The 22673-nt window shown below is 45.4% G+C and overlaps 1 protein-coding gene across 9 annotated transcripts in view; it reads right to left on the reverse strand.

Moving 5' to 3' along the window:
- Positions 1-22673, reverse strand: part of RPS6KA2 (ribosomal protein S6 kinase A2) — a 497623-nt gene that overhangs the window by 119582 nt on the left and 355368 nt on the right. For 8 of the 9 annotated variants that reach the window (XM_057302622.2, XM_063605534.1, XM_008973620.5 and 5 more), the window contains 2 exons: positions 10035-10151; positions 2588-2669 (listed from right to left, as the gene is read on the reverse strand). In XM_057302622.2, coding sequence (XP_057158605.1) covers positions 2588-2618 — 31 coding nt within the window. In that variant the 5' untranslated portion in view covers positions 2619-2669; positions 10035-10151. The remainder of the gene's footprint in view (positions 1-2587; positions 2670-10034; positions 10152-22673) is intronic. The other variant, XM_034963237.3, reaches the window with a different exon arrangement.

Here is a 22673-nt window from a genome sequence, read left to right on the forward strand (position 1 = left end):
GGCAGAAAATTTTTGCAATCTCCCCATCTGACAAAGGGCTAATATCTAGAATCTACAAAGAACTTAAACAAATTTACAAGAAAAAAATCAAACAACCCCATCAAAAAGTGGGCAAAGGATATGAACAGACACTTCTCAAAAGAAGACATTTATGCAGCCAACAGACACATGAAAAAATGCTCACCATCACTGGCCATCAGAGAAATGCAAATCAAAACCACAATGAGATGCCATCTCACACCAGCTAGAATGGCGATCATTAAAAAGTCAGGAAACGACAGGTGCTGGAGAGGATGTGGAGAAATAGGAACACTTTTACACTGTTGGTGGGACTGTAAACTAGTTCAACCATTGTGGAAGACAGTGTGGTGATTCCTCAAGGATCTAGAACTAGAAACACCATTTGACCCAGCCATCCCATTACTGGGTATATACCCAAAGGATTATAAATCATGCTGCTATAAAGACACATGCACATGTATGTTTATTGTGGCACTATTCACAATAGCAAAGACTTGGAACCAACCCAAATGTCCATCAATGATAGACTGGATTAAGAAAATGTGGCACATACACACCATGGAATACTATGCAGCCATAAAAAAGGATGAGTTCATGTGGTTTGTAGGGACATGGATGAAGCTGGAAACCATCATTCTGAGCAAACTATTGCAAGGACAGAAAACCAAACACCACATATTCTCACTCATAGGTGGGAACTGAACAACGAGAACACTTGGACACAGGATGGGGAACATCACACACTGGGGCCTGTGGTGGGGTGGAGGGACAGGGGAGGGATAGCATTAGAAGATATACCTAATGTAAATGATGAGTTAATGGGTGCAGCACACCAACATGGCACATGTATACATATGTAACAAACCTGCACGTTGTGCACGTGTACCCTAGCACTCAAAGCATTAAAAAAAAAGTTCACTCTAAAAAGCATGGGTTAAATTACGTTACAATTGATAACACTGAACTAAAAACTTGAGTGCCTACAATAAACTAGAATGTCTCACCTAAGACTTTTGTGTACATAAGAATTACTGGGACATCTTGTTTGAAAAGTCATATATCTAGGCCTTGTTTCTACAAGATGATGATTCAGTAGGTCAGGAGTGGGGCCTGGATCTGTGTTTATAACAGTCCTCTCCCCGCCCCCAAACACACAGACAATTCTAATCAGGTCTAACCAAAGTGGTCAACTTCTGCATTTTCTTACCATTGGTTGTACTGATAAATGTCAACCAGATTTCTCTCCCCTATAGAATTTTTACCAGAAGTCCCACGGACCTTCTAACTCACTTGGAAGAGCTCTTTTCCTCCTTTGTATACTTAAGTGGTTTAAAGTCTGTACATATTTGGTCTATGCATTTTTTGTCCTTCTTGTTGATGACAGGTCCTTCCCAACATATATCTCATTTCCTCAGCTAGAAGGCAAGTGACTTGAAGGCAGAGAATGACATATTTGTACTGCTCCCCTGCCTGTAGTTGCTGGGGACACTGTTGCAAGACCTAAAAATTCAAGTGCCGCCTTGACATCTCAGAGCCTCATGGGGCCCCAAGGCCTCTGCATGAGCTCCCTGCTCTGCCAAGTGTGCCCCCCTCCCAGAGGGAAAGTCTCCCTGCCCTGCTGGTTTCCCCGTAAGCTGGACCAGCTGCCCCCATCCAGCACCCACCTTAAAAGGCTTCAGTTCCCTGCCAGCCCACAGAATCATTCCAACAAGCCAGCCACACCTTCTGCAGGAACCAGGGGCCACGTGACCCTCCCGTTCCTAGGAAGCCTGCCTCTCACCGTCTCGGCACCTAAGTGCTGCCCCCGTGAGGCCCTGTGTGGCACGGAGTGCCCTCCTCCCCAGGGGGTCAGTTTATGTAACTAATAAGCTGCTGTCAGTTCATCTGTCCAGTGCCCGGCGCTGTGTGTTCAATCGCCTAATGCTGTTTAGGGCAGGGGGAAGTTCCCTCTCTCACCAACACAGTGAATAGGAGGTGATCAGAACAGATACGGTAGGTGCCCAGCTAGTGACGGGCTTAAAGACTGTGAGCCTGGAACGGAGATTTTGGATCACATTCTGACTCTAACGCTGCTCTAGGTGCTCATCCCTCACTTGCAGGACGGGCGTGCAGAGGAGCTGGGCAGAAATAGGTATTTCTAATGCCCAGCCACTGGGTCAACAAAGGAAAACAACCCAACCCAACCATGAGTCACGTTGTATTTAAAACCGAGTGAGGCCGTCGGCCTGCCGATATCAAGGCTGGTTTGTCAGGCCTCATCCAGCCCAACAGCCTGCTCGCAGCCTGCTGCTCTGCTTTCCCAATGCCGCTCCACGGCAGAACATATGTGGGAGAATGGTATTTACACAATACAGCTCTTCTCTGACAATTGTGGAAACTCTGCAGGGATATTTTAAATATTCATGGAAATGTTTATACTGTTTATTATCAATCAGAGAGTAATGTGCTCATTTAGAGACATCTTCAGAAATCGTGAACATTAAATGGAATGAATATTTCCTCAAATAACGGAGTAGAAATTGCAGTTACCTGTCTCCGAAGCAGCCGGCCCTTCCGAAGCCCTTACCTTTTAGGGTGGCTTTCTTAAGGACCTTCATGGCGTAGAGCTGCCCAGCGTCGGACCCCTTCACCTTCCTCACCAGGAACACCTTAGCAAGAGAAAACGGAACATCAGAAACCCGTAAGACTTCAAACTCGCTTTCCATATTGGATTTGACAAGGGGATACACAAGGAAGTTTAGAGCATTTTCAATAAAACAAGTACACTGGTGAAAATTTAAAATTTTCTCCAACGTCAAGGCTGCCGGAAAATGCTCTAAGTTCCTATAGCTCTGCGGCGAACATCACTATGTGCCTGTATGAAGAAGCGTCATTTGTTTTTGGTATCATTAACTTTGCATTTTATACCAGAAATAATACCGCCCCTTGTTTTGAAGACCAGCTGTTTAGAAAAACAAACAGGAGTTTTAAGGGAGATCCTTTGGTTTGAGTATCCCTCTGTAAATCCTTACTGAGAGACCATGCTGAAAGGTATTACCAATCACACAAAACAGGCTCTATCCGATTTTCAAGAAAAGCTACTTTCTCTTACTTCAACTGTCTTCACCCAAATTTTAGCTGTGAGTAGCTTAAGAGTTCCTTTCTAACTGGATCTTAAATACACTTACGGATATTTGGCAATGCTTTCTGAAATATATTTTGATGTGTATCACTGAGAAAAACAACAAAAAAAGGTAATTGAGAGCTTGAGTTTAAATTTGTATTCGTGATTTTTTAACAAACTTAGTAAACAAAACTGGAGTTCCTTTGTATAAAAAAAAAAAAAACTTCCATGCAAATTAAGAAAATAGTACTTGATTTTCCTAAAAGTGTTTTCCAATAGATGCAAATATCTGCTTGCATGATGGAGATGACACAGGCACACGGTGCACTGGTGTGGCTGCCCATGCAGTATGGCTGGAGGGCCGAGGTGGGGTGGCTCCTTCCCAAAACGTCTCCTTTACTAAGCCTCAAAAAGCCAGAAAGACCAGCCACTATAGATGTTCTAGTTCCATGGAAACTCCAGGTGGCCCAAGTGAGCATCCGTGTGGAGCAGCAGCCTCACCTGCCATGGGCAGAGGGACATGGCTGGGACCTTTGCACTCTTGGCTCCCCCCCAAGACTGGAGGGGCAACGTCTAGACACTTACCGAGTGCAGGGGCTCTAGGAGCAGGGGCTGCTAGGGCAGCCCAACTGGAGGGAGACCAACCAGCGTCCATTCTAGAGGCACAAAAAAGGGGGACCGGGAAGACACAAGGTCCCAGCACAGGCATGTGGATTCACGGAGTTGCTGTATCAGTGTCACGCTCTCACCATGTGCCCCTGAAGTGATTCCGGACCCCACTGCTGCCCTGCCATCTGTCCCGATCACTGTCATTATTGAATCACAGCCCCTCCCCAGGTGGGGACTCTTCTAGATGATGCCCATGGGAAAGCACCCCAGCACCCCTACCCGGGGTGCAGGACGGTACAGCATTATCCTGTGTGATGAAATGCTGCCTCTCGGACCCGATTAGGTCCCAGGAAGTCACAGGCAATTAGAAAGAGGCTTCCCTCTTCCCCTGGGTTATAGACTATACCATCACCGACAGTTAATATTCATCTCTGGGAGATGTGTGGAGTGTGAGAGAGAGAGAGAGAGAGAGAGAGTGTGTGTGTGTGTGTGTGTGTCCCCAAAGCTGGATAAACAAGCTTGTGGTGAAGCCCTGGGGCGATAGCTGGGGCATCACCCTCACGCGCACTGTGATGGGAGACACAGGCACAAGCCCTTCTCCGGGCTCAGGATCCCATGGCTCTTGCTGGCAGACCCACTGTAGCCCTGGAAGTTACTGCACATGGAAGGACTCTGCCTCAGGGTGTTCCCTCTGTGCAGTGGGCGAGCTTCCTGACAGGCAGGTAGAGATGTGAAGGCCGTGGTCTGAGGATAGGATTTTTACAGAGAGAAAAACATTAGTGCTTAACTCTTGAGATCTTCTGCTTTGAATCACGGGAAAGTCACATGCCATGCACAGTTTTAGCTTCCATCTGATGCAACTCCTTTCATTTCTCCAGCCCGTCCGTGTGCCTAATGTCCCTAGGTTGACTTGATTAGTGGTGCTGTGGAGATCAGGACCAGCCAGGACAGTGCAGGGAGGAGGCAGGCGCAGCCCAGGAGTCCAGGAGCTGGGCAAGGCTGCGTGAGCGTCCCGGTGCCGGAGAGGCCGCACTGGCAGAGAGGAACCTGGGTCCCAAAAAAGTCAGAGGGGGTGTGGAACAAGGGACAGTTGTGTTTGTTGCAGGGACGCCACATTTTCCTGGCATCCTGCAGGTAAGTTGGGCAGTGACACCAGCAAGGGCAGGGGTGTGCCTTCCTGGCCTAGGCAATGAAGAGCAGGTGCAAAACGTTCCAGCTGCCACTCCCTGCTGTGGCAACTGAGGACACCTGGCGCAGGACAAACCGGGCAGCCTGGTCACTGAGTCACTGTGTGGAGGATGGAAGCCTTGGGTGGTTGCTCCAGCCCATGGTGGACTTTGGTAGGGTGACAGATGAATCTATCCATTCCATTACGGCGAAGCTGACATGTTAGCTCCCAAAATGAGGCATTCTTATAATCAGAAAACAAAGGGCCAGGTTCAGTGGCTCACACCTGTAATCCAGCACCTTGGGAGGCTGAGACAGAAGGATCTCTTGAGGCCAAGAATTTGCAACCAGCCTGGGCAGCATAGCAAAACCCCGGGTCTAGTAAAAATAAAAATAAAAATTAGGGCTGGGTGCGGTGGCTCACGCCTGTAATCCGAGCACTTTGGGTGGCCGAGGCAGGCGCATCACGAGGTCAGGAGATTGAGACCATTCTGGTTAACATGGTGAAACTCCGTCTCTACTAAAAATACAAAAAATTAGCCAGGCGCTGTGGCAGGCGCCTGTAGTCTCAGCTACTCGAGAGGCTGAGGCAGGAGAATGGTGTGAACCCGGGAGGCGGAGCTTGCAGTGAGCTGAGATTCCGCCACTGCAGTCCGACCTGGGCGAAACAGCGAGACTCTGTCTCAAAAAAAAAAAAAAAAAAAAAAAAAAAAAGAAAGAAAAAATAAAAATTAGTTGGGTGTGGTGGTTGGTGGTGCGTGCCTGTAGGCCCAGCTATTCGGGAGGCTGAGGCAGGAGGATCGCTTGAGCCCAGGAGTTTGCAAACAACAAGCTCCCTCTTTCAAAATGGGAGGACCCTGAAGAAAAAGGAAGCAAGGTACATGACGGATTTGTGTTTGGACGGTGCAGCCTTCACAATATCCTGAGTGGGTCCGTACTTTCAATACCTCTGCACTCAACCCCTAACCCATAAGAAGTATGACCGTATAAACTCAAAGAGCAGAGGAAGCCCCATTCCACTCAAGTCTGAACTGGAGACCAAGTCCGCATGGGGCAGCTGCCAGTTAAGATTTGGTTTAAATGATGTCAAATTTTGCATAGGTCTTGACACATGAAACTTTTCTCTCTTGTATGTTAGGCCTTAAAGATGAGATGACTGATGGTCATGGCTAATGTTCATACTTATCTGTTTTGAAGAGAGAACCCTACTTTTGCTTTTTAAAAGAATGGAAAAAACTCCATCCTACCAATGTCTGCCAAGCTTCTCTGTGGGGCCAGGTACTGCGAATTCCTGCAGCAGGTGCTGCCTGACTGGCAAGCACAGGACCCAGTGGAGGGGAACGGCACCTTGAGACGAGCAGCAAAATACAGCAAAAATGCAAAAATGATTTTGGTAACGAGTGTGGCAACTTGCTGGTCTGCGACAGGGATCTTGACCCTTGGGTGCTGTGCAGTTCCCTCTCCCTCTCTGCTGTCATTCTTGTCATTGAAGATCAATTTTAATGTAGTGGAATAAGCTCCAAAACAACACTGTAACCTTGAGCTAACGCAGGCACTGGGTCTTTAATACTCAACCCAGTGGGCGCTGTGTGTGCCCCCTCATTTCATTTTTAGAACTGCCTCTCCAGCAGCTTGGCGTGCTGCATTGCAAAGATGCTGTGAGAACCACGACCTGGCAACAGGTGCGATGTCACTCTGAACTGCCTCATGATGTCATGGATCACCGTGATCTGCTGATTCTCTCAGCAGAATTCTCAGCTGTCTCTCAGAACTGGAGGGTTTCTATTGGGCTGCAAAATCCTTCAAGCAGGAGCCAAATGCCCGTGTGCACTTCCGGGGACTTTTGGGTAACAGCCTCCCCCAAAAGGAAGACATTTAAAGACATGTTCTTATCATGCTACCAGCAAAGTCAGAGAAAGCAAGGATTTTTAAAAAACTTTGGTTTGGTTCCTTTTTAGAATGCAGGAATCATAACCTACAGTTCATTCTCCAGAATATTTTGAAGGAAAAGAGGTTTCCTATCCTACTCCTGGCACTTATGCGAATAGGGGAGCTCCAGGAGGTGAGGAGGTGGGACCAGGGCAAAGCCGCTTTCCCAGCCCCGGGGTGGTTCCCACACCTCCCTCCTCTAAGCTCGCAGGGAACACTGGGTCTGCACCCCTCCTTTCAACACCGAACGAGCTTTACCATCTTTCATTGCTTTCCTGATTCAAGCTTTAAATTGCTTTTCATTTTGAGGATAAGGCTGTTTTCTGTGCTTTTCTCTGGTCCCAAGCACCACCCATGGCCCTGCTCTCTAGATAGCGATGAAATCATGATGGCTTTGCCTTGCAGGCCTGAGCTCAGAGCTCATAGACGCTTCCCGCTGGTGGTGAGTGCAGCTTCTCCCACAGGAACAAGCTTATTACGCCTGACCAGGTGAAGAGCAGCGGCTTCGGAGAGCCTAAGCGGCTCACACAGGCAGGCAATGGGACAAGTCACTCGGATGGCTCCTGGTGCAGTCTGAGGTCAGGAGCTGGCACCAGTGCAAAAAGTCTAAAGGGAAGAAACTGCATGTCATCCATTTCTACATCTCCAATGTCATCATTAAATAAGAGAGAAAGAATGGAGTGGCTCAGTGACAGGCAACTATGAGCCCTGTTGAAGGACTCGGCTCCCAGGCAAGGCCTGTCCCGGGACACTGCGTCCAGATTCACACCAGGTCTTTGCTCTTTGGAGCGGAGGCACGAGGTGGAAACCTGAAGAACAGGTGCTTTCTGCAGAATGAGAACATTCAGTGTTGTCCTTCTGTCCCTGGTAGGTGCAAAAGGGAAGAGGACTCTTGCATAAGGTTGTGTTATTTGCATGTAGAGAGGAGGAATACAGTAACGTGGGGCATTAGAACACACGGCTTCTCCCCCTCTTGTCATCAGTTTTGCTTAAATTAAAAAAACTCACCACAAACAAACCTATGCGGACACATACAATTTGTATCTGTGACTCTCTAGTGACGATATTAGCTCCAACCTTCCCTGGAAATGTCTGAGCAACGCTTTTGAGACTAGTATCTCTTCTTTCCAGAGTCCAGCTCGCATTAATCCATGCAGGGGACCTAAGCCTCCCTTCCCACGCCAGCCCCGGCCTGGACCTCCTGCCCCGCCCCTCACACCAGCTCTGGACAGGCATTACCGGAGCTGGCCCATTCCGTAATCCCTGGAGGTCAGACACCCATGGGCGCTGCCACTGCCTCATCCTTCTCTTTCCCCTACCTACTACTGTTCTTGAAACTTTACTTTTTAATTCCTCATATAATAAAGACACAAGTAAAGATAAAATTAGAAGTGGTGAAAGGCTGGGAAGGAAAGGGACAGAGTGTTATGAGCATTATCATTCCAACGGGATTCTGCCAAACACCATGATTTCACTTGTTTTCCAAAACATGTTTTTTTAAAGCAAAATTAAAATTCAAAATTTGAAATCTGAACGAGGGAGCTGGAAAAGTCTTTTTCCTTTCATCTTTAATACCCCAGTTCTGTGAGGAGGACATTGGTAAGATTCACTCTGTAACAGAGTTGGTCAACCAAAGCCCTCCAGACACTTCCTGGGCCTCCGCCATGGGACATATTCCAGCGCTCCTTCCCTCCAGATAAAGACGATTCGGCTGATTCTGTGCTTCCACAGGTGGAATCTGTTCTCAAGAAACAATGCATGGGCAACACCCTTGAAAGGTGGAAAAAGGAAAGAATGCTTGCTTGTCTCTGTTTTCAAATCATGGAGAAAATTATTCTCCTCTCCCTTTTTTCTCTACATTTCTAATTAATAGTGAGGCATTCCACTATCACATTACACAGGCTCTGCCTTCTGTGGTTTTGTGCTTTTTGGTAATGGCTATTAACATCGTGAGAAACTGAAATCTTCATCCCCCTATTTCATAAACACCATATCAACTAGCCATATTAAATAGACATTTTTGTAGGCCCAAAATATTGCTGGTAATTTCCTATGGTTTAATCTAACGTATAAAAATTTTACAAACAATCCAGTTCATGCAGACTGCAGGATTATCCAGAACACTAATGTACTATTCATTCCATCCAGTTCATGCGGACTGTAGGATTATCCAGAACACTGATGTACTATTCATTCTACACTTAAATTAACAGCAGCCACATGCATTTTGGCACAAAGTCATGTGAAGAATGCAAAGATTTGGTAAATGTCTACATACCACACAAAAATAGTTACTTTAAAGAGCCAGGCTGTTCTGCTTACATGTAAGGAACGGTTGGCTTCATGGTTTATTTCAGGCCCTTATGTTCTAGAAATCAAGTTGTCAGAGCCTATGTATTTCTAACAGCTAACCCAAGGAGGCAGAGAAATCAGCATTGTGCTGGAATAAGTCACGTGTCATCATAATTGAAAAGCGTTATTGACATCTTGTTGTATGTGGACGTGGCATTAAATGAAGAGCCAACTATTTCTCATTTCCTGAAAGAAATTAGCTTTTATTGCCGCAATTTGAAGGTGACAAAAAAGGGAAATGAACAATTCCACTGCACAAATACATCTTAGGCAACTGCTGGGTGGGATTCGTGCCCTATTTACTCCATGGAACAACTGTATAGAGTAGGTTTTATCCTCTCCATTTAGTGGGTGGGGAAGCTGAGGCTTCATGAGGCAATCGTGCAGGGTGAGGAGGGGAGCCGGCTGCAGACCCTAGCCTTCCTGGCTCCTGTGCCCCATCCAGAGGAGTGGATTCTTTTCTTTTCTTTATTCTTTTTTTCCTTGTTCTCTTATTTTTTTCTTTCTTTGGGGAAAACAGCTGCTAGAATGCACTTTCAAAGATACATTGGCTCAGGTCAATAACCTTCCTCACCTTGGTGATGATTTACCAAGAGCCAAGGGAGGCTCTAGACAGAAGGCAAAAGTGCATGTGACGGCTCCAACGGCATTTTGTTCTCACCTGGCACAGCCCAGCCCTGTGCCACTGGAATTCTGGCTGTGCAAAGTGAGACCCCGGTTCTGAACTGTCCAGGTTCCCGTGATCGCAGCCCTGCAGGTGAGGACCGCCTGCAATTTTCATCCAGGGGGGCTCTGTCCAGGTGTCCTTTGTGTTCAGGAATGAGACTCAAGAGACAGCCAGGGCTGAACTTACCTTTCCATAGGATCCTTGTCCTAAAACCTTCAGCAGCTCAAACTGGGAAGGGTCTGCCTTCTCAAAGCCCTCCTTCACATGATGGCTGATGTCTATCTCCTTCACGACGCCTTCTTCCTGCAAGATAGCAGCACGGGTGAGAAACACATCGCGAGGAGTCCCTCAGAGCCGCTCACAGCTGCCTCCTTCCCTGAGTTTACCATGAGCTGGGTCTGTTACAGATTTTAGCGCTGGAGTTTGAAAGTGGAGACACCATTTAGTTTTTTTTTTTTTTTTTTTAAGATGGAGTCTCACTCTGTCTCCCAGGCTGGAGTGCAGTGGCTGGATCTCCACTCACTGCAACCTCCACCTCCCAGGTTCAAGTGATTCTCTTGCCTCAGCCTCCTGCCACCATGCCCACCTAATTTTTGTATTTTTGTATTTTTAATAGAGATGAGGTTTCACCATGTTGGCCAGGATGGTCTCGATCTCCTGACCTCGCGATCCACCTGCCTCGGCCTCCCAAAGTGCTGGGGTTATAGGCGTGAGCCACCACGCCCGGCCCATTTAGTTTTATGGAATCACCTTGGTGATGTGTGTGGTTATTGTGTGCACCCCGTGGGCCTTCATGGTTTCTTTTCTCCATGGACTTTTGTCATTTGGTCTCACCAGGTCCTCTGAAAAATCTAAGGGTACTCTCAATGAAATCCATTCTGCTCTTTAACAGTCTGGGCAGAAGTTCTGGTACGATGAATATAGCAACTATGGAACAAAATGACACCAAAAGCGTATTGACGGGTTTCTAGATGGAGAAGTGGTCTGGAAAATGCAGATGGCTTGTCCTCCTTCTCCTTCTGATTCACACTATCCCTGGTATGTTTGTCAAAGCTAATGGAAAGAACACGTCATTGCCATCCTATAGATTATATTTCAGAAGAAGCAGTCAGGTAAGATTTTCCACCAGCCCAGAAAGCAAGATTTCCCTGTAGGAGAAAGAGTCTATAAGTGAAAACACTGACAGAAAACACTACAAATTTTCATCCCAGAGCTTCGTGTCCCCAGAGTCACATGACTTCCCTTGTAAAGGGGTAGGCCATCTGCCCAAGTGCCAGGCCCTGGAAATGGAACACCGGAAAGGAGGTGTTTCTCCCAACATGAGACATTCGAGCCCAACTGTTCCCTGAATTTATCTCTGCATTTCTCTGAGATTTCTGTTCCACTATCTATATATTCGTACACCCCTTTCTACAGTTTTAGCTCAGGGTGAGGGGCTGAAAAACTTCAGAAACTGCTGGCTAAAATGTGCATCCAAAAACAGCGACCAGGAATTGTATGCATAGTGTGCTCTGGGAACCAGGGGCCTCTCATTCATCATTGCTTCTTTTCATGAAGAAACTGTGAAGTGGAGATTTTCTCCTGAGACTCAGATTACACATTAATAGCTGGAAGTGATAGAGGTGGGCTTCTCATCAAGGACTGACTTCGAAGCCAAGTACTTCCACCCTCTGTTTTACTCTAAGAGTGAAGACTTCCAAATGAAATCACAATAGCAATAACGTACATGACGATGTTTGAAAAATTCAGTTTCTCAAAACGGTTACTTATAAATCTTGCTATTTTACCTCCATGTCACAAATAGAGGCACATGTAAAAGCAGACAAGGTGTCTGAGCCGTGGAAACTCACAGCGGATTAGAGGCCTATGCAGTTATCCATGGCTTTTCCATTCTCAGTTAAAGGAAACACTTTCGTCTCCATATCTTCAAGGATTATTTGCTATTTTTGTAAAAACAGTGTTTTTTTGTTTGTTTGTTTGGGAAAACAATGAGTATAGCCAAAATTGACTCTGTTTAATCCATCCTGAAGTTCATATGAGTGCAGTTGGAAGATACAGAATTACAATTTTGTTGCTTCATAATTACTTCTGGAATGAGTAAGTAAAAATGCTAGAGGCCCAGCCCAGCCAATGGGCATTATATTTAGATGCTAATTTGTGAGCGGACATCACATTTTAAGCCCTTCCTCCCTTCACAGCACAGGCTTACTAGAATTGCAGGACCATGCTAGCCACCAGAGACTGTGCAGCTTTTGTGGTGAAATCTCCTGGTTTATGGAAAGGGACAGAGAAAAATGAGGCCCTCAGGGATCCTCGTGTGTCACTGCCTGTGAGAACCACTACCTTCCACGCGGCTGCTGGAGGTGGCTTCCTGCACAGAAAACAGAGGCAGGAGCCCAAGTTCAAAAAAATTCATCATGGAAACATATATGCTATCTTTTCCCGTCATTGACCTACCAAAGGAAGAAAGAAATTGCAGACGATTTGTCATTTAAAGAACAACAAAATACTCCTGTTACTAAAACACTGTCCTCACAATGGGTCCATTAACATCCTCTACCTACAGGACTAGCATGCGCATGAGTCATCCAAACCCCAGCCTCCCTCCCAAAATAGCTCCCAACATGCATCATGTTAATGCGACGCCTACACTATGAAAAAAGGAATCACCACCAAAGCACACCCTTCTGTGACTTCATTTTGGAAACGAGAGCATGGCAACGGCCACACTGCAGAACAGAAAGTGAAATTCAACACTGCCCAGAGGTGTGGGGCAGGCGAGGCACGAGCTGGCCAGGGAGGCTTCGCACTGCAGCCACCACCCTTTCCTGGGGCACGTTTCCCAGCCCTTGTGTATGTTTCCTAAAGATTTCCAGTTCCTTCCGTTTTCTTCAGCAGCTCTTTGTGGAGGGTCTGAGACCCACAGCTGTGGTGAATGAGCTCATGCAGTCCCATGGGTCCTGGTCCCCTTCACTGCCTTTGTGGGGCACGCCTTTGTGGGACTAGGCTCTGAAGCGAGAGTGACAGCATCCAGGCTACTTGGATGCCACCTGGCCATGGACGCGGGCACCTCGGAATTCCCATGGGTGTTCCCCTGCTCCCAGTCAGCCCGTTTTTTAGGCTGGCTTCACGCCTTCCTCAGCACTTCCAAATTGCCATCCCCTGTTGCCTCCCGCCTCCCCGGTCCACGCCACACCCCCACCTCCATTGCAGAAGTTCACCTTCTTTAGTCATTTCTGTAACGTTTTGAATCAAAGCCTTCGACGCAGATATCTCATAACATTTCAAATTTTGTGCAGATTCTTTCTGTCAAAGTATTGAGAGCAAATGTACCTGAAGTACACACATAATTTCATCTCCTAAAATGACATGAAAAACGCCAGTTTTCTTCCCTAATAATATTGCGATAGAGTTCACTTCTCATTTCAAATCAGTAAGGTTTTTAACCGCAAAGCATCTGAGGTGTCAATGGAAAAAAATCCCCAAGAGCATCACCTTTCAGACTTCAGAGTTCTGCCTTCACAGTGACATTTTAGCTTGAACTTGCTGGAGGATGCTTAACTTTCTTTTTCACTTTCCCCAAAACGAAAACAAAACAAAACGAACAAATATCTGGTGTTCCATGGACTCGGCGCGCACTCTGGGGTCTGTGTGAATAGGAAACAGCCAGATGAAGCCCCAGCACCATACTCCCGGGCACTGCTGATGACAACCCTCTTTGGACAGCCCTGGTTTCTGGATCCCTTCGTGACAACCGCCCTAAGGGGCAACTAGCATGAAACTATTACTCACATTTCATTTTGAAATATGTGCCTTTTCTGTTTTATGAAGCAGGTAATTTTATCTAGAGCTTGATGAGGATTTGCATGCAATCCCTTAGGAAGATCAAGTCTGTTCCTGAATCTGCTGCATCCATGGCAGGAACATGTGGTTTCCAGCACAGCTCCTGTAAACAGTATTTTTAAAGCTAACTTGAGAGCTTTGGGAGGAGGAGCTGGGACTGTGATCAGGTGCTAGCTCCATAAGCAATGATTCCAAACATTTTGTAACGTAAGAAAGAAAAACTAGAGGTATAAACTGTTTAAATGATGTTTGAATGTGACAAATTGTGACAAGGAATTTTTAAAATTCCTACAGAACTGCACTCAAAATTCCAATGACTGCAGGAAGTCCCGGGCAGGTATTTCAGCAGCTGCTGGGAGCGGCTGGGAAGCGGGAGTGACAGGGAGAAAGATGAGGGCGGTTGGCCAATGGCTCTGCATGCCTCTCTCTGGGCCAAAGTCGCCTTCTTAGGTCATTTCCTCTGCTCTGAATCATCTGCTCTTCATGTCATTAAAGGGATATTTATAAAAAGTGCAAATTAAAAGTTGTGGAATATTAATGATAAGGACATAGGAAACAAAATAGGCAAGGGTTCACCTTATTTCCAAAAAAGGAGAGAGGTCATTCTATAAATTGCAGATTCACATGTAGGATATTAATTTCCAGAATAATAACAGAATATATTATTACACAGGTGGTTTATGAAAATGTGGAAAAGAACGTATCTCCAACTCACAGGTCCCATCAAGCCAGCACTGTTCTGCTGCTGACGGCATGAACACATGAGCAGGTGGACAAGAGCCTGGCTTTGAGGGCAGCATTGGTGGAGTCCCACCTGAATCCCAGGTGACAAAGAGGCTGGCATCATATAAAGGCTTAATGACAGAGTACCGCATCGCAAGTCATTCTCTCAAGGCACAGAACCCGGACACACCTGCCCAGGAACAGTATCGTGTCCTGGAGGTTCTGAACGTATGAATGTTCTATGTTGCCCACCTGCTTCAGAATCACCCCAAGGAACTTGTTAAAATGCAGATTCCAGGCCCTGGGCAAGGCCTTCTTGGTCTGGAATCTCTAAACTTGGCTTCATCTAGAATCTGACTTTCATTATCTCACCAAAGGTGCCCTTCTCAAGCCATCCAAATCTTACCCATTGCTAAATCGAGTGGCTAAATTTCCATCCTCCATAGCACTGGGCATGGCTATTCACTCCCTCTCACTTGAAACACTCTCTTCACCTGGATTCCAGTACATCCTACTCCCCTGGGTTCGCTCTCACCTACCCCTCTTTCTGTGTCTGCCAAGGTCACCTTTCCCCTGGGCGCAGTCCCTGGCCTTTTGTCTCCATGTAGTTACCCCCTTGGAACCTCATCCTGTCTCAGGGCTTTACAAACCATGTGAATAAACATTGATAACCCTCAAATCTCAATCTCCAGCAGGGGCTGCTCCCAGAGGTCCAGTTCTAGAGGCCCATCACAGGCAACTGTCCTGAGTGTGTGCATGTGTGTGTGCGCATGGGTACATGTGGAATGCACATACGTGAGTGTGTGTGAGATAGACAGGTCTTGTTCTGGCTTTTTCTCACATTGGGATGGAGCTCCTTAAAGTCCCAGCTTTATGCAGGCAGTGGGGCAAGAGGTCTGCCTGGGGCCAGCCCTGGGATTTGTCACCAGTTCCCCTGCCCTGTGAGGCTGTAAACAGCCAAGCTCAAGTTCACCAGGTTGTCACCTGGCCTCCAGGAGAAAGCTGGCTTTAACTGTCTCCTTCCTTGGGTTCCCTGCTCTAACACAGGGTTTGGCCTCTGCGTATTCCTTACTCCCCAGCTCACTCACACTTTTAAACATTCTTAAAGGGATACTTGATCCAGGACTTTCGGTTGTATTTCACATGAGGGCTGGCCACATGTAGTCTACCACGCCGCTAGAATGGAGGCTCAGGAATGCTTTTAAAGGGAGAGAAGATTCACTAAATGGCTTTTTAGCCTCTTCCGGAAAAGAAAGACAGCCGCAGACTTGCCGAGAAGAGTAGAGGGGAGTCTGTGCAGGAACAGCCCCCGGAGAGCGAGCTCCATCTGCGGCACGACTCCTGATAGCTCGTGGGTCCTCGGCCTTTGGTTACCAGGAAAGCTGGCTGCACCAGTGAACACATGCCACCCATGACAAAACTCCTCCAGTAGGCCGTTTTTGTAATTACTAAAACGAAATAAAAATAACTAGACATTTGAACCAACGACTCTAAGAACCAGAAGGAACCTCCCATGTAGCAGGTTGGGCATCTTACTATCCAAGGGACGAGAATTCAGATCATCAGAGGCCCAGGACCCATGCTCCTGGCAACGCTGCTTCCATTCCAACCAGGGCCTAGGACGTTTAGAGCGGTAACGGCTCGCGAACTCTGGGGCCTTCTCCGCTCTTTAAACTGCCCTTTCTGCATCTCCGCAAATGTGTCTGCTTTTGCTGGTGTGAGCAAATGTGAAATGAAATGATGGGACCAGCTGCATTTGTCCAATCAATTCCTTAGGAAACCATTTCTACAAAAAGTTTCCCTTCCATTTCTAAAAAGCTAAATATAAGTGAGCCATTTAGTACAGCAGAACGAGTACCCTCAAGAATGGAAATCAGGCTGGTGACATGGGCGCTTGCTGGAATCTAGGTGAAACGAAGATGGCTTAATTTAAGATGAATAAATCTGCTACAAAATCATAGGAGGAAGGGAAGCAGGAGAAGGAAAGAGAAAGGAAAATACCAGATGCCATGTCAAGATCGCAGATAGAAGCTCTGAAATTTCAGGAGTGTGAGCCTATCTACTTGATAGAGGGCTGCTCAGTGAGACAAGGTCTCCATTTCAACCCTGGTCATTTTCAGAGTCTGAACTGCATCTATTCGATACAATGCTCAAATGGATGCCGCAGAATCCGCGGAGGGAAAGCAATGTGCAGGAACAGGGCTGGGCTCTGTTTTCTCATCCATCCTAGAATATCACTTTTTCTTTTTCTGACCAATGAAAGTGATTTAGCTTCCAAGAGTGGTCACTGCAGTCACCGCATGCACAGTGACAATCTAGGAGTGGGCTGGCTGCTCGGGCTCCTTTCCTCTTTGGGGAGAAGTCTCCGTTAAGCTACTCACTGAAGCTCCTCGGAACTGAGGCTGGGCTAATGTGAGGTTCCTAGAACACAGCAGCACTGAGTGGACAGAGACTATGGGAAGAAAGGAGGAGAAGCAGCAAAACCAGCCTTGGTATTTCTCTCCTTTTTTTTCTCTTTCTATCCAAACTTGCCTTTCTGCCTCCCCACCCCATCCCTGTTCATTTTAGTGACTGAGGAGAGAGGAACCTCCCAAGGATGTTTCCTCTCTGGTTTTAATTAAGCCCTGCCACTTCGCCACTGTTTCTGCCTTCGCCTTCATTGCCTGTTGTTCCCGTGGATTATGTTCCCTTCCCTTCTTCTCAGCCCTCAGTCTGCTGGTATTTTTATAAATCACAGTCAATGCAAATTGGACTCTGAAAGTTGTGCTTATAAACGGTGACTGACAGATGGAGCGCCGCCACTTTTGCAGGGGCCTCCTTCCCACAGAAAAGACGTGCAAAGAGTGGAGAGCCAGGGCCTCCTGCACACACATGGGCTCCCAGTCCTGACATCGGCCATTCGGTCAGTGTGCTCATTCTAATAAATCCTCCAATCCTTAACCTCCCTGGGAAACGTCAGTGTGAAGTCCTCACGGAAGCCTGGGGTGTTGGTGTCTGACACGGTGTTTTAGGTATGGCTCCGTGACCCCTTCCACTTTATCTTGAAAATTATCTTCAATGATTTGCTTTATAAAGACTCATTACTAGCATCGGGGAATGAGACGGTAGCTACTGACTGACATGAGTGTATTAAGATGCACGGGAACGATCTCCGAGAAGCCTCACACTCGGGGCAGGTGGAACACGAATGCAGATTAGGTCAAGCCACAGTGTTTCCTCGTGGAACAGCTTTAGATGGGACCATTTCCGGTCTGGGCAGTGGGATGAGTGCCCAAAGGGGCTGAATACATCTGTATTATTTAGCACAACTTTAAAATAATGCCAGGTAAAAACCCGGTGACAGTGATACCAGGACGCATGCCTGGTGTGCACCCAATGGGACATTATTTATGCTAGTGTGTCACCCTGACTTGGAAAACTTTTTTTTTTTTTTGTCTCTGAGATATACAGTATGAAACTGCACTAAGAGATGAGAGAAAACTGATAACACGGAATTTAAAATCACAAGTGGAAAAACCTACATCATCATAAACTACATCATCAGTATAACCAAGAAAACTACAGTCATATCCCAGTGAGACCTATTGGGATAAATTTCCTATTTCTTTAGCAGAAAAGGGAAAATAGAAATTCTACAACTATCATCTTCTCCCAGACTCAATTATCGACGTTTCCAATGTGATCTCCTCATTCTTTTTCAAAAGCAACATATTGGTGAATGTTTGGTCAATACCTCTACCAGAATAAGTTGATGGCTGCGATGTTTCCATTAAGAAGAATAAAAAATGCTGAGTCAACTAGGATGTAAAGAAAACGCACATCCCAAGAGTGCCCAGCTGTTGGGAACCCTGAGCTGGTGGGCTCTTCTCACACAAAGTTAGTTTCTTTTCTTTTTTTTCTTTGAGACAGGGTCTTACTTTGTCACCCAGACTGGAGTGCAGTGGCATGATCTTGGCTCACTGCAGCCTCGACCTCCTGGGCTCAAGTGATCCTTCCACCTCAGCCCTGCAAGTAGACAAAATTAGTTTCTATTTCAAGTGTACTGAGCAAAATCGCAAGGCTATATTGATCAGACCGTTCAGATACCCAGCAGAGGGACGCTTGCTGGGGTAAGAGAGGCCGGTGACGTGTGTCCTCCTCTCCAGCAGCTGAAATGGGAGTGTGCACGGGGCCAACTCACTCTACAACGCTGCAACACCACCGACTTAGAGGAAGGAAGGCAGTTGGGGCTCTGCAAGGAAAGGCTGCTTAAGTAATGGATTTTTAAAAAATGGTCCACCAAATCCATGGCAATCAGTATCACAGCTGATGGGGTGATGGGGAAAGTCTCATCCCCAGAATGGTTCTGAAAGGTCGGCAGCTGAGTTGGCGGCTGAGTGCCCGCTCTCCGGCAGTGGTGCTGGTGCCCAACAGGTCATGCACGGTGTTTGTCATCTGGATGAGAGCTGGCAGAGCAAAACTGTTAGGCTGCAGATCAGGATGAATTATTCAAATTGATAACATCTTAGCAAATGGAGAGGATGTGCTAGAAGATCAGAAGAGGCCATTCCGGCAGGCAGAGTGATGGCGGCAGCCGCTTAACCCATGGCACGTGTGCAGCACGAGGTCATGTTTTCAAAAAAACAGTAATTGTGCCTTATATGGAACTTTATATTAATTGTGATAGAGAGTAGTCAGCTGCAATGCAGGAAAGGATGGAAAGAGTAACTGAGTCCGTGTTTTAGAAAAAGAAATACCACTGTGAGTGGAAATGCACCTGTCCTATGGGGCAGACTGGCAGGCCCTGAACAGAAAGCCTGCTTCTATTCTGTACAAATTCCATGGTCGACCAATAGGCATAACGTGCACACCTTCTGACCCAGGGACCTCACTCCTCAGAATTCATCAAAAACATTTACACATAGAAAGCTGTAACATTATTTATAACAGTGAAGAAATAAGAAACAATTGAAACGTCCAGCAAGTGGGGAAGAATAAGGAAAATGATGATCTATCCACCAAATGAAAGTTTACGTAGGCTTTCAGAGTGATTGCGCTTTTTCCCATTACTCCAAAAAGATGAAATACTTACATATAAAGTAACAAAACAAGTATAGTATCTGTGTGTCAAAAATTACGGAGCATATTATTGGAAGAAATCAAAGATCTAAATAAATGGAGAGACATGTCATGTTGACAGCTCAGAAGAGCCAACATGGTAAAGATGTTAAGTGTTCACAAATGCACCTGTAGGTATAAACTCCCATCAAAATCTGAGCAAGCATTTTTTTAAGTATAGAGAAGTTTATTCTAAAATTTCATGGAAAAGCAAAAGACCTATAATACCCAATTTTGAAAAAACACTAAAGTGGGAGGAATCTGTCTACAGATGCTAAGGTTTGCTACATAGCTACAGTAATCAAGATGGTGTGCTATTGGTGAAGGGGTAGACACACAGATCAATGGAGTGGAATAGAGGACCCAGGAATAGAAGCATTCAAATACACCCAGCTGCTTTTGGAAAAGCAATTCAATAGAGGAAAGGCAGCCTTTTCGACGAATGATGCTGGAGCACTGGACATTCATAGGCAAAGAAAAAAAGACATTTAACCTAAATTCCATCTCTTATACAATAATTAACTGAAAATGGATCACAGACATAAATATAAAACATAAACTACAAAACTTCTAGAAGAAAACATAGGGGAAAATTGTCCAAACTTAGGGCTAGGGAAAAATTCTTAGTCATGACACCCAAACCATGATTCATCAAAGAAAAAAGTGATAAATCAAACTTCATCAAAATTTAAAGCTTTTGCTTTGCAAAGACTCTGTGAAGGAGATGAAAAGACAAGCTATAGAGTGGGAGAAAATGTTTAAACCACACATCCAACAAAGGTTCTGCATCCATAATGTATAAGGAATTCTCCAAAGTCAATAGTAAAACAAAACAATCCATTAGAAAATGGGGGAGACAAGCAGATATTTCACCACTGAAGATACACAGATGACAAATAAGCACATGAGAATATACTCAATATCATTAGTCATCAGAGAAGTGGAGAGCCGCAATAAAGTATCAGTACGTACCCATCAGAATTGCTAAAATAAAAAAAATAGTGATAAACATCAAACGTCGGTGAGGATGCAGAGAAACTGGACCTTGTACATTGCTGGTGTGAATATAAAATGTTCCAGCCATTGTAGAAAACAGTCTGGCCAGTGTCTCACAAAACAAAACATCCCAGCAAACGTATTCCAGGGCATTTATCTCAGAGAAATGAAAACTAAGCTCACACAAAAACCTGTACTCAAATGTTCATAGCAGCTTTATTTGTGATGCAAAAACTCGAACAGCCCAAATGGTCTTCAATGAATGAATGGTTCAACAAGCTGCAGTACATCACATCATGGAATACTATACACAAATGCAAAGGAACAAACTACTGTTAGTCACAAGTTGTATGGATCTCCAGAAAATTACACTCAGTGAAAAAAAGCAAATCTCAAAGGATTATACAATGTATGATTCCATTTACATATTTTTTGAAATGCAAAATTATAGAGGTGAACAGTTTAGTGGTTGCCAGAGGTGAGGGATGGTTGGTGTTGGGGGGTGTGTGTGTCCATAAAAGGGTACCATGGGGGATATTTGTGGCGATGGGACAGTTCTGTATCTTCATCAGGATGGTATTGCCACAAATTACACATGTGATATATTTGCAGAGAACTCATATACACACACACAAGTACACGTAAAACTGGTAAAATACGAATAAGGTCTGTTGATTGTACCAAATGTGAAATTCCTGGTTTTCATACTGCCTTGTGGTTGTACAAGGTGGAGCCCGGCTGAAGCACAAAGGACCTCTGCCACGTGTTTTGCAGCTTCCTGTGACTCTATAATCATTTAAAAATTTTAAAAATGGTAAAAAGTGATTTTTAAGTCTATTTGGCAATATGGAAAGAGCTTTGTTATAAGATTTAAAGAAAGCAGAAAAATAAACGTCATGTATATGATGATTACCGTGACATTTTTACAAGGTAGGAAAAATATTTATGGAAAATACATCAAGATATTAGAAGTGATAGTATTAGAAAATATAAATGATTAATTTTCTCCCCTTTGTTTTCTGAATTTCCTATACAGAAATAGAAAACTGGCCAAGTTTCTATATAAGGACATTTAAAATGATAAACTATGCGACATTCCCTCTGTTTACTCACTGCTATCCTACCCAGCTGCACTGAACTATAATGGAAAGTTCAGGCGAAATTAACTGTGAGTTTTCAAAAGCAAATAAGATCAAACAACTTGCTGCAAGGGAAAAAAAATGGACGCCAATGGAAAACAATTTGGATATCATTTCTGGATCAAAGAATAAACCTATTAATTGGTAAAAAAGAAAGACTCAATATTTTTAAAGCTATTAACATTTTTTATACTCAACACACAGATTCCTCCCGTGCATCAACATGGAATGTCCAATCGGTACTGATGGCGAACATGGACGCCTGCAATATGGACAGCAACATGCACTTCCCAGCACGGCGGGCAGTCAGGGAGGCAGTCCATAGATTTTTTTCCTGGGAGGTGGGTGTCTCTAGGGGTGGGTGGCAACAATTTACTGGAAACTGACAAACAAAAGAACTTGTTTTAAAGTGAAATTAGGGCCGGGCGCGATGGCTCATGCCTGTAATCCCAGCACTTTGGGAGGCCAAGGTGGGCAGATCACAAGGTCAGGAGATCGACACCATCCTGGCTAACACGGTGAAACCCCGTCTCTACTAAAATACAAAAAATTAGCCAGGCATGGTGGCGGGCGCCTGTAGTCCCAGCTACTCGGGAGGCTGAGGCAGCGGAATCGCTTGAACCTGGGAGGTGGAGGTTGCAGTGAGCCGAGATCACGGCACTCCAGCCTGGCAACAGAGCCGGACTCTATCTCAAAAAAAAAAAAAAAAAAGAAAGTGAAATTAGGTACTACTCTCTGTAACACTAATTAGATAACTGAGTTAAGTGTGATACATTTATTTCTTTTACATTAAGTAGTTTTCTAGACATAAATATGAAGGGTTCGATTTTTTTTTCTTTCAAAGTCATTAGGATTAACTCAAGCAAAACCAGCGACCATCCCTTTTGTAATGTATGTGTGTGTTGGACTGACGCTCCCTTAATCTTTGAAGGAAGGTTCAATGTGAATGGTATTCTCCAATGCATAAATGAGATAATTGGGGCAATGGAAGAGAACTACTTCTGCAGTACTCTCTGGTCCTAACTAC

Source organism: Pan paniscus, chromosome 5 (genome assembly GCF_029289425.2).
Source record: "Pan paniscus chromosome 5, NHGRI_mPanPan1-v2.0_pri, whole genome shotgun sequence".
NCBI classification, from domain to species: domain Eukaryota; kingdom Metazoa; phylum Chordata; class Mammalia; order Primates; family Hominidae; genus Pan; species Pan paniscus.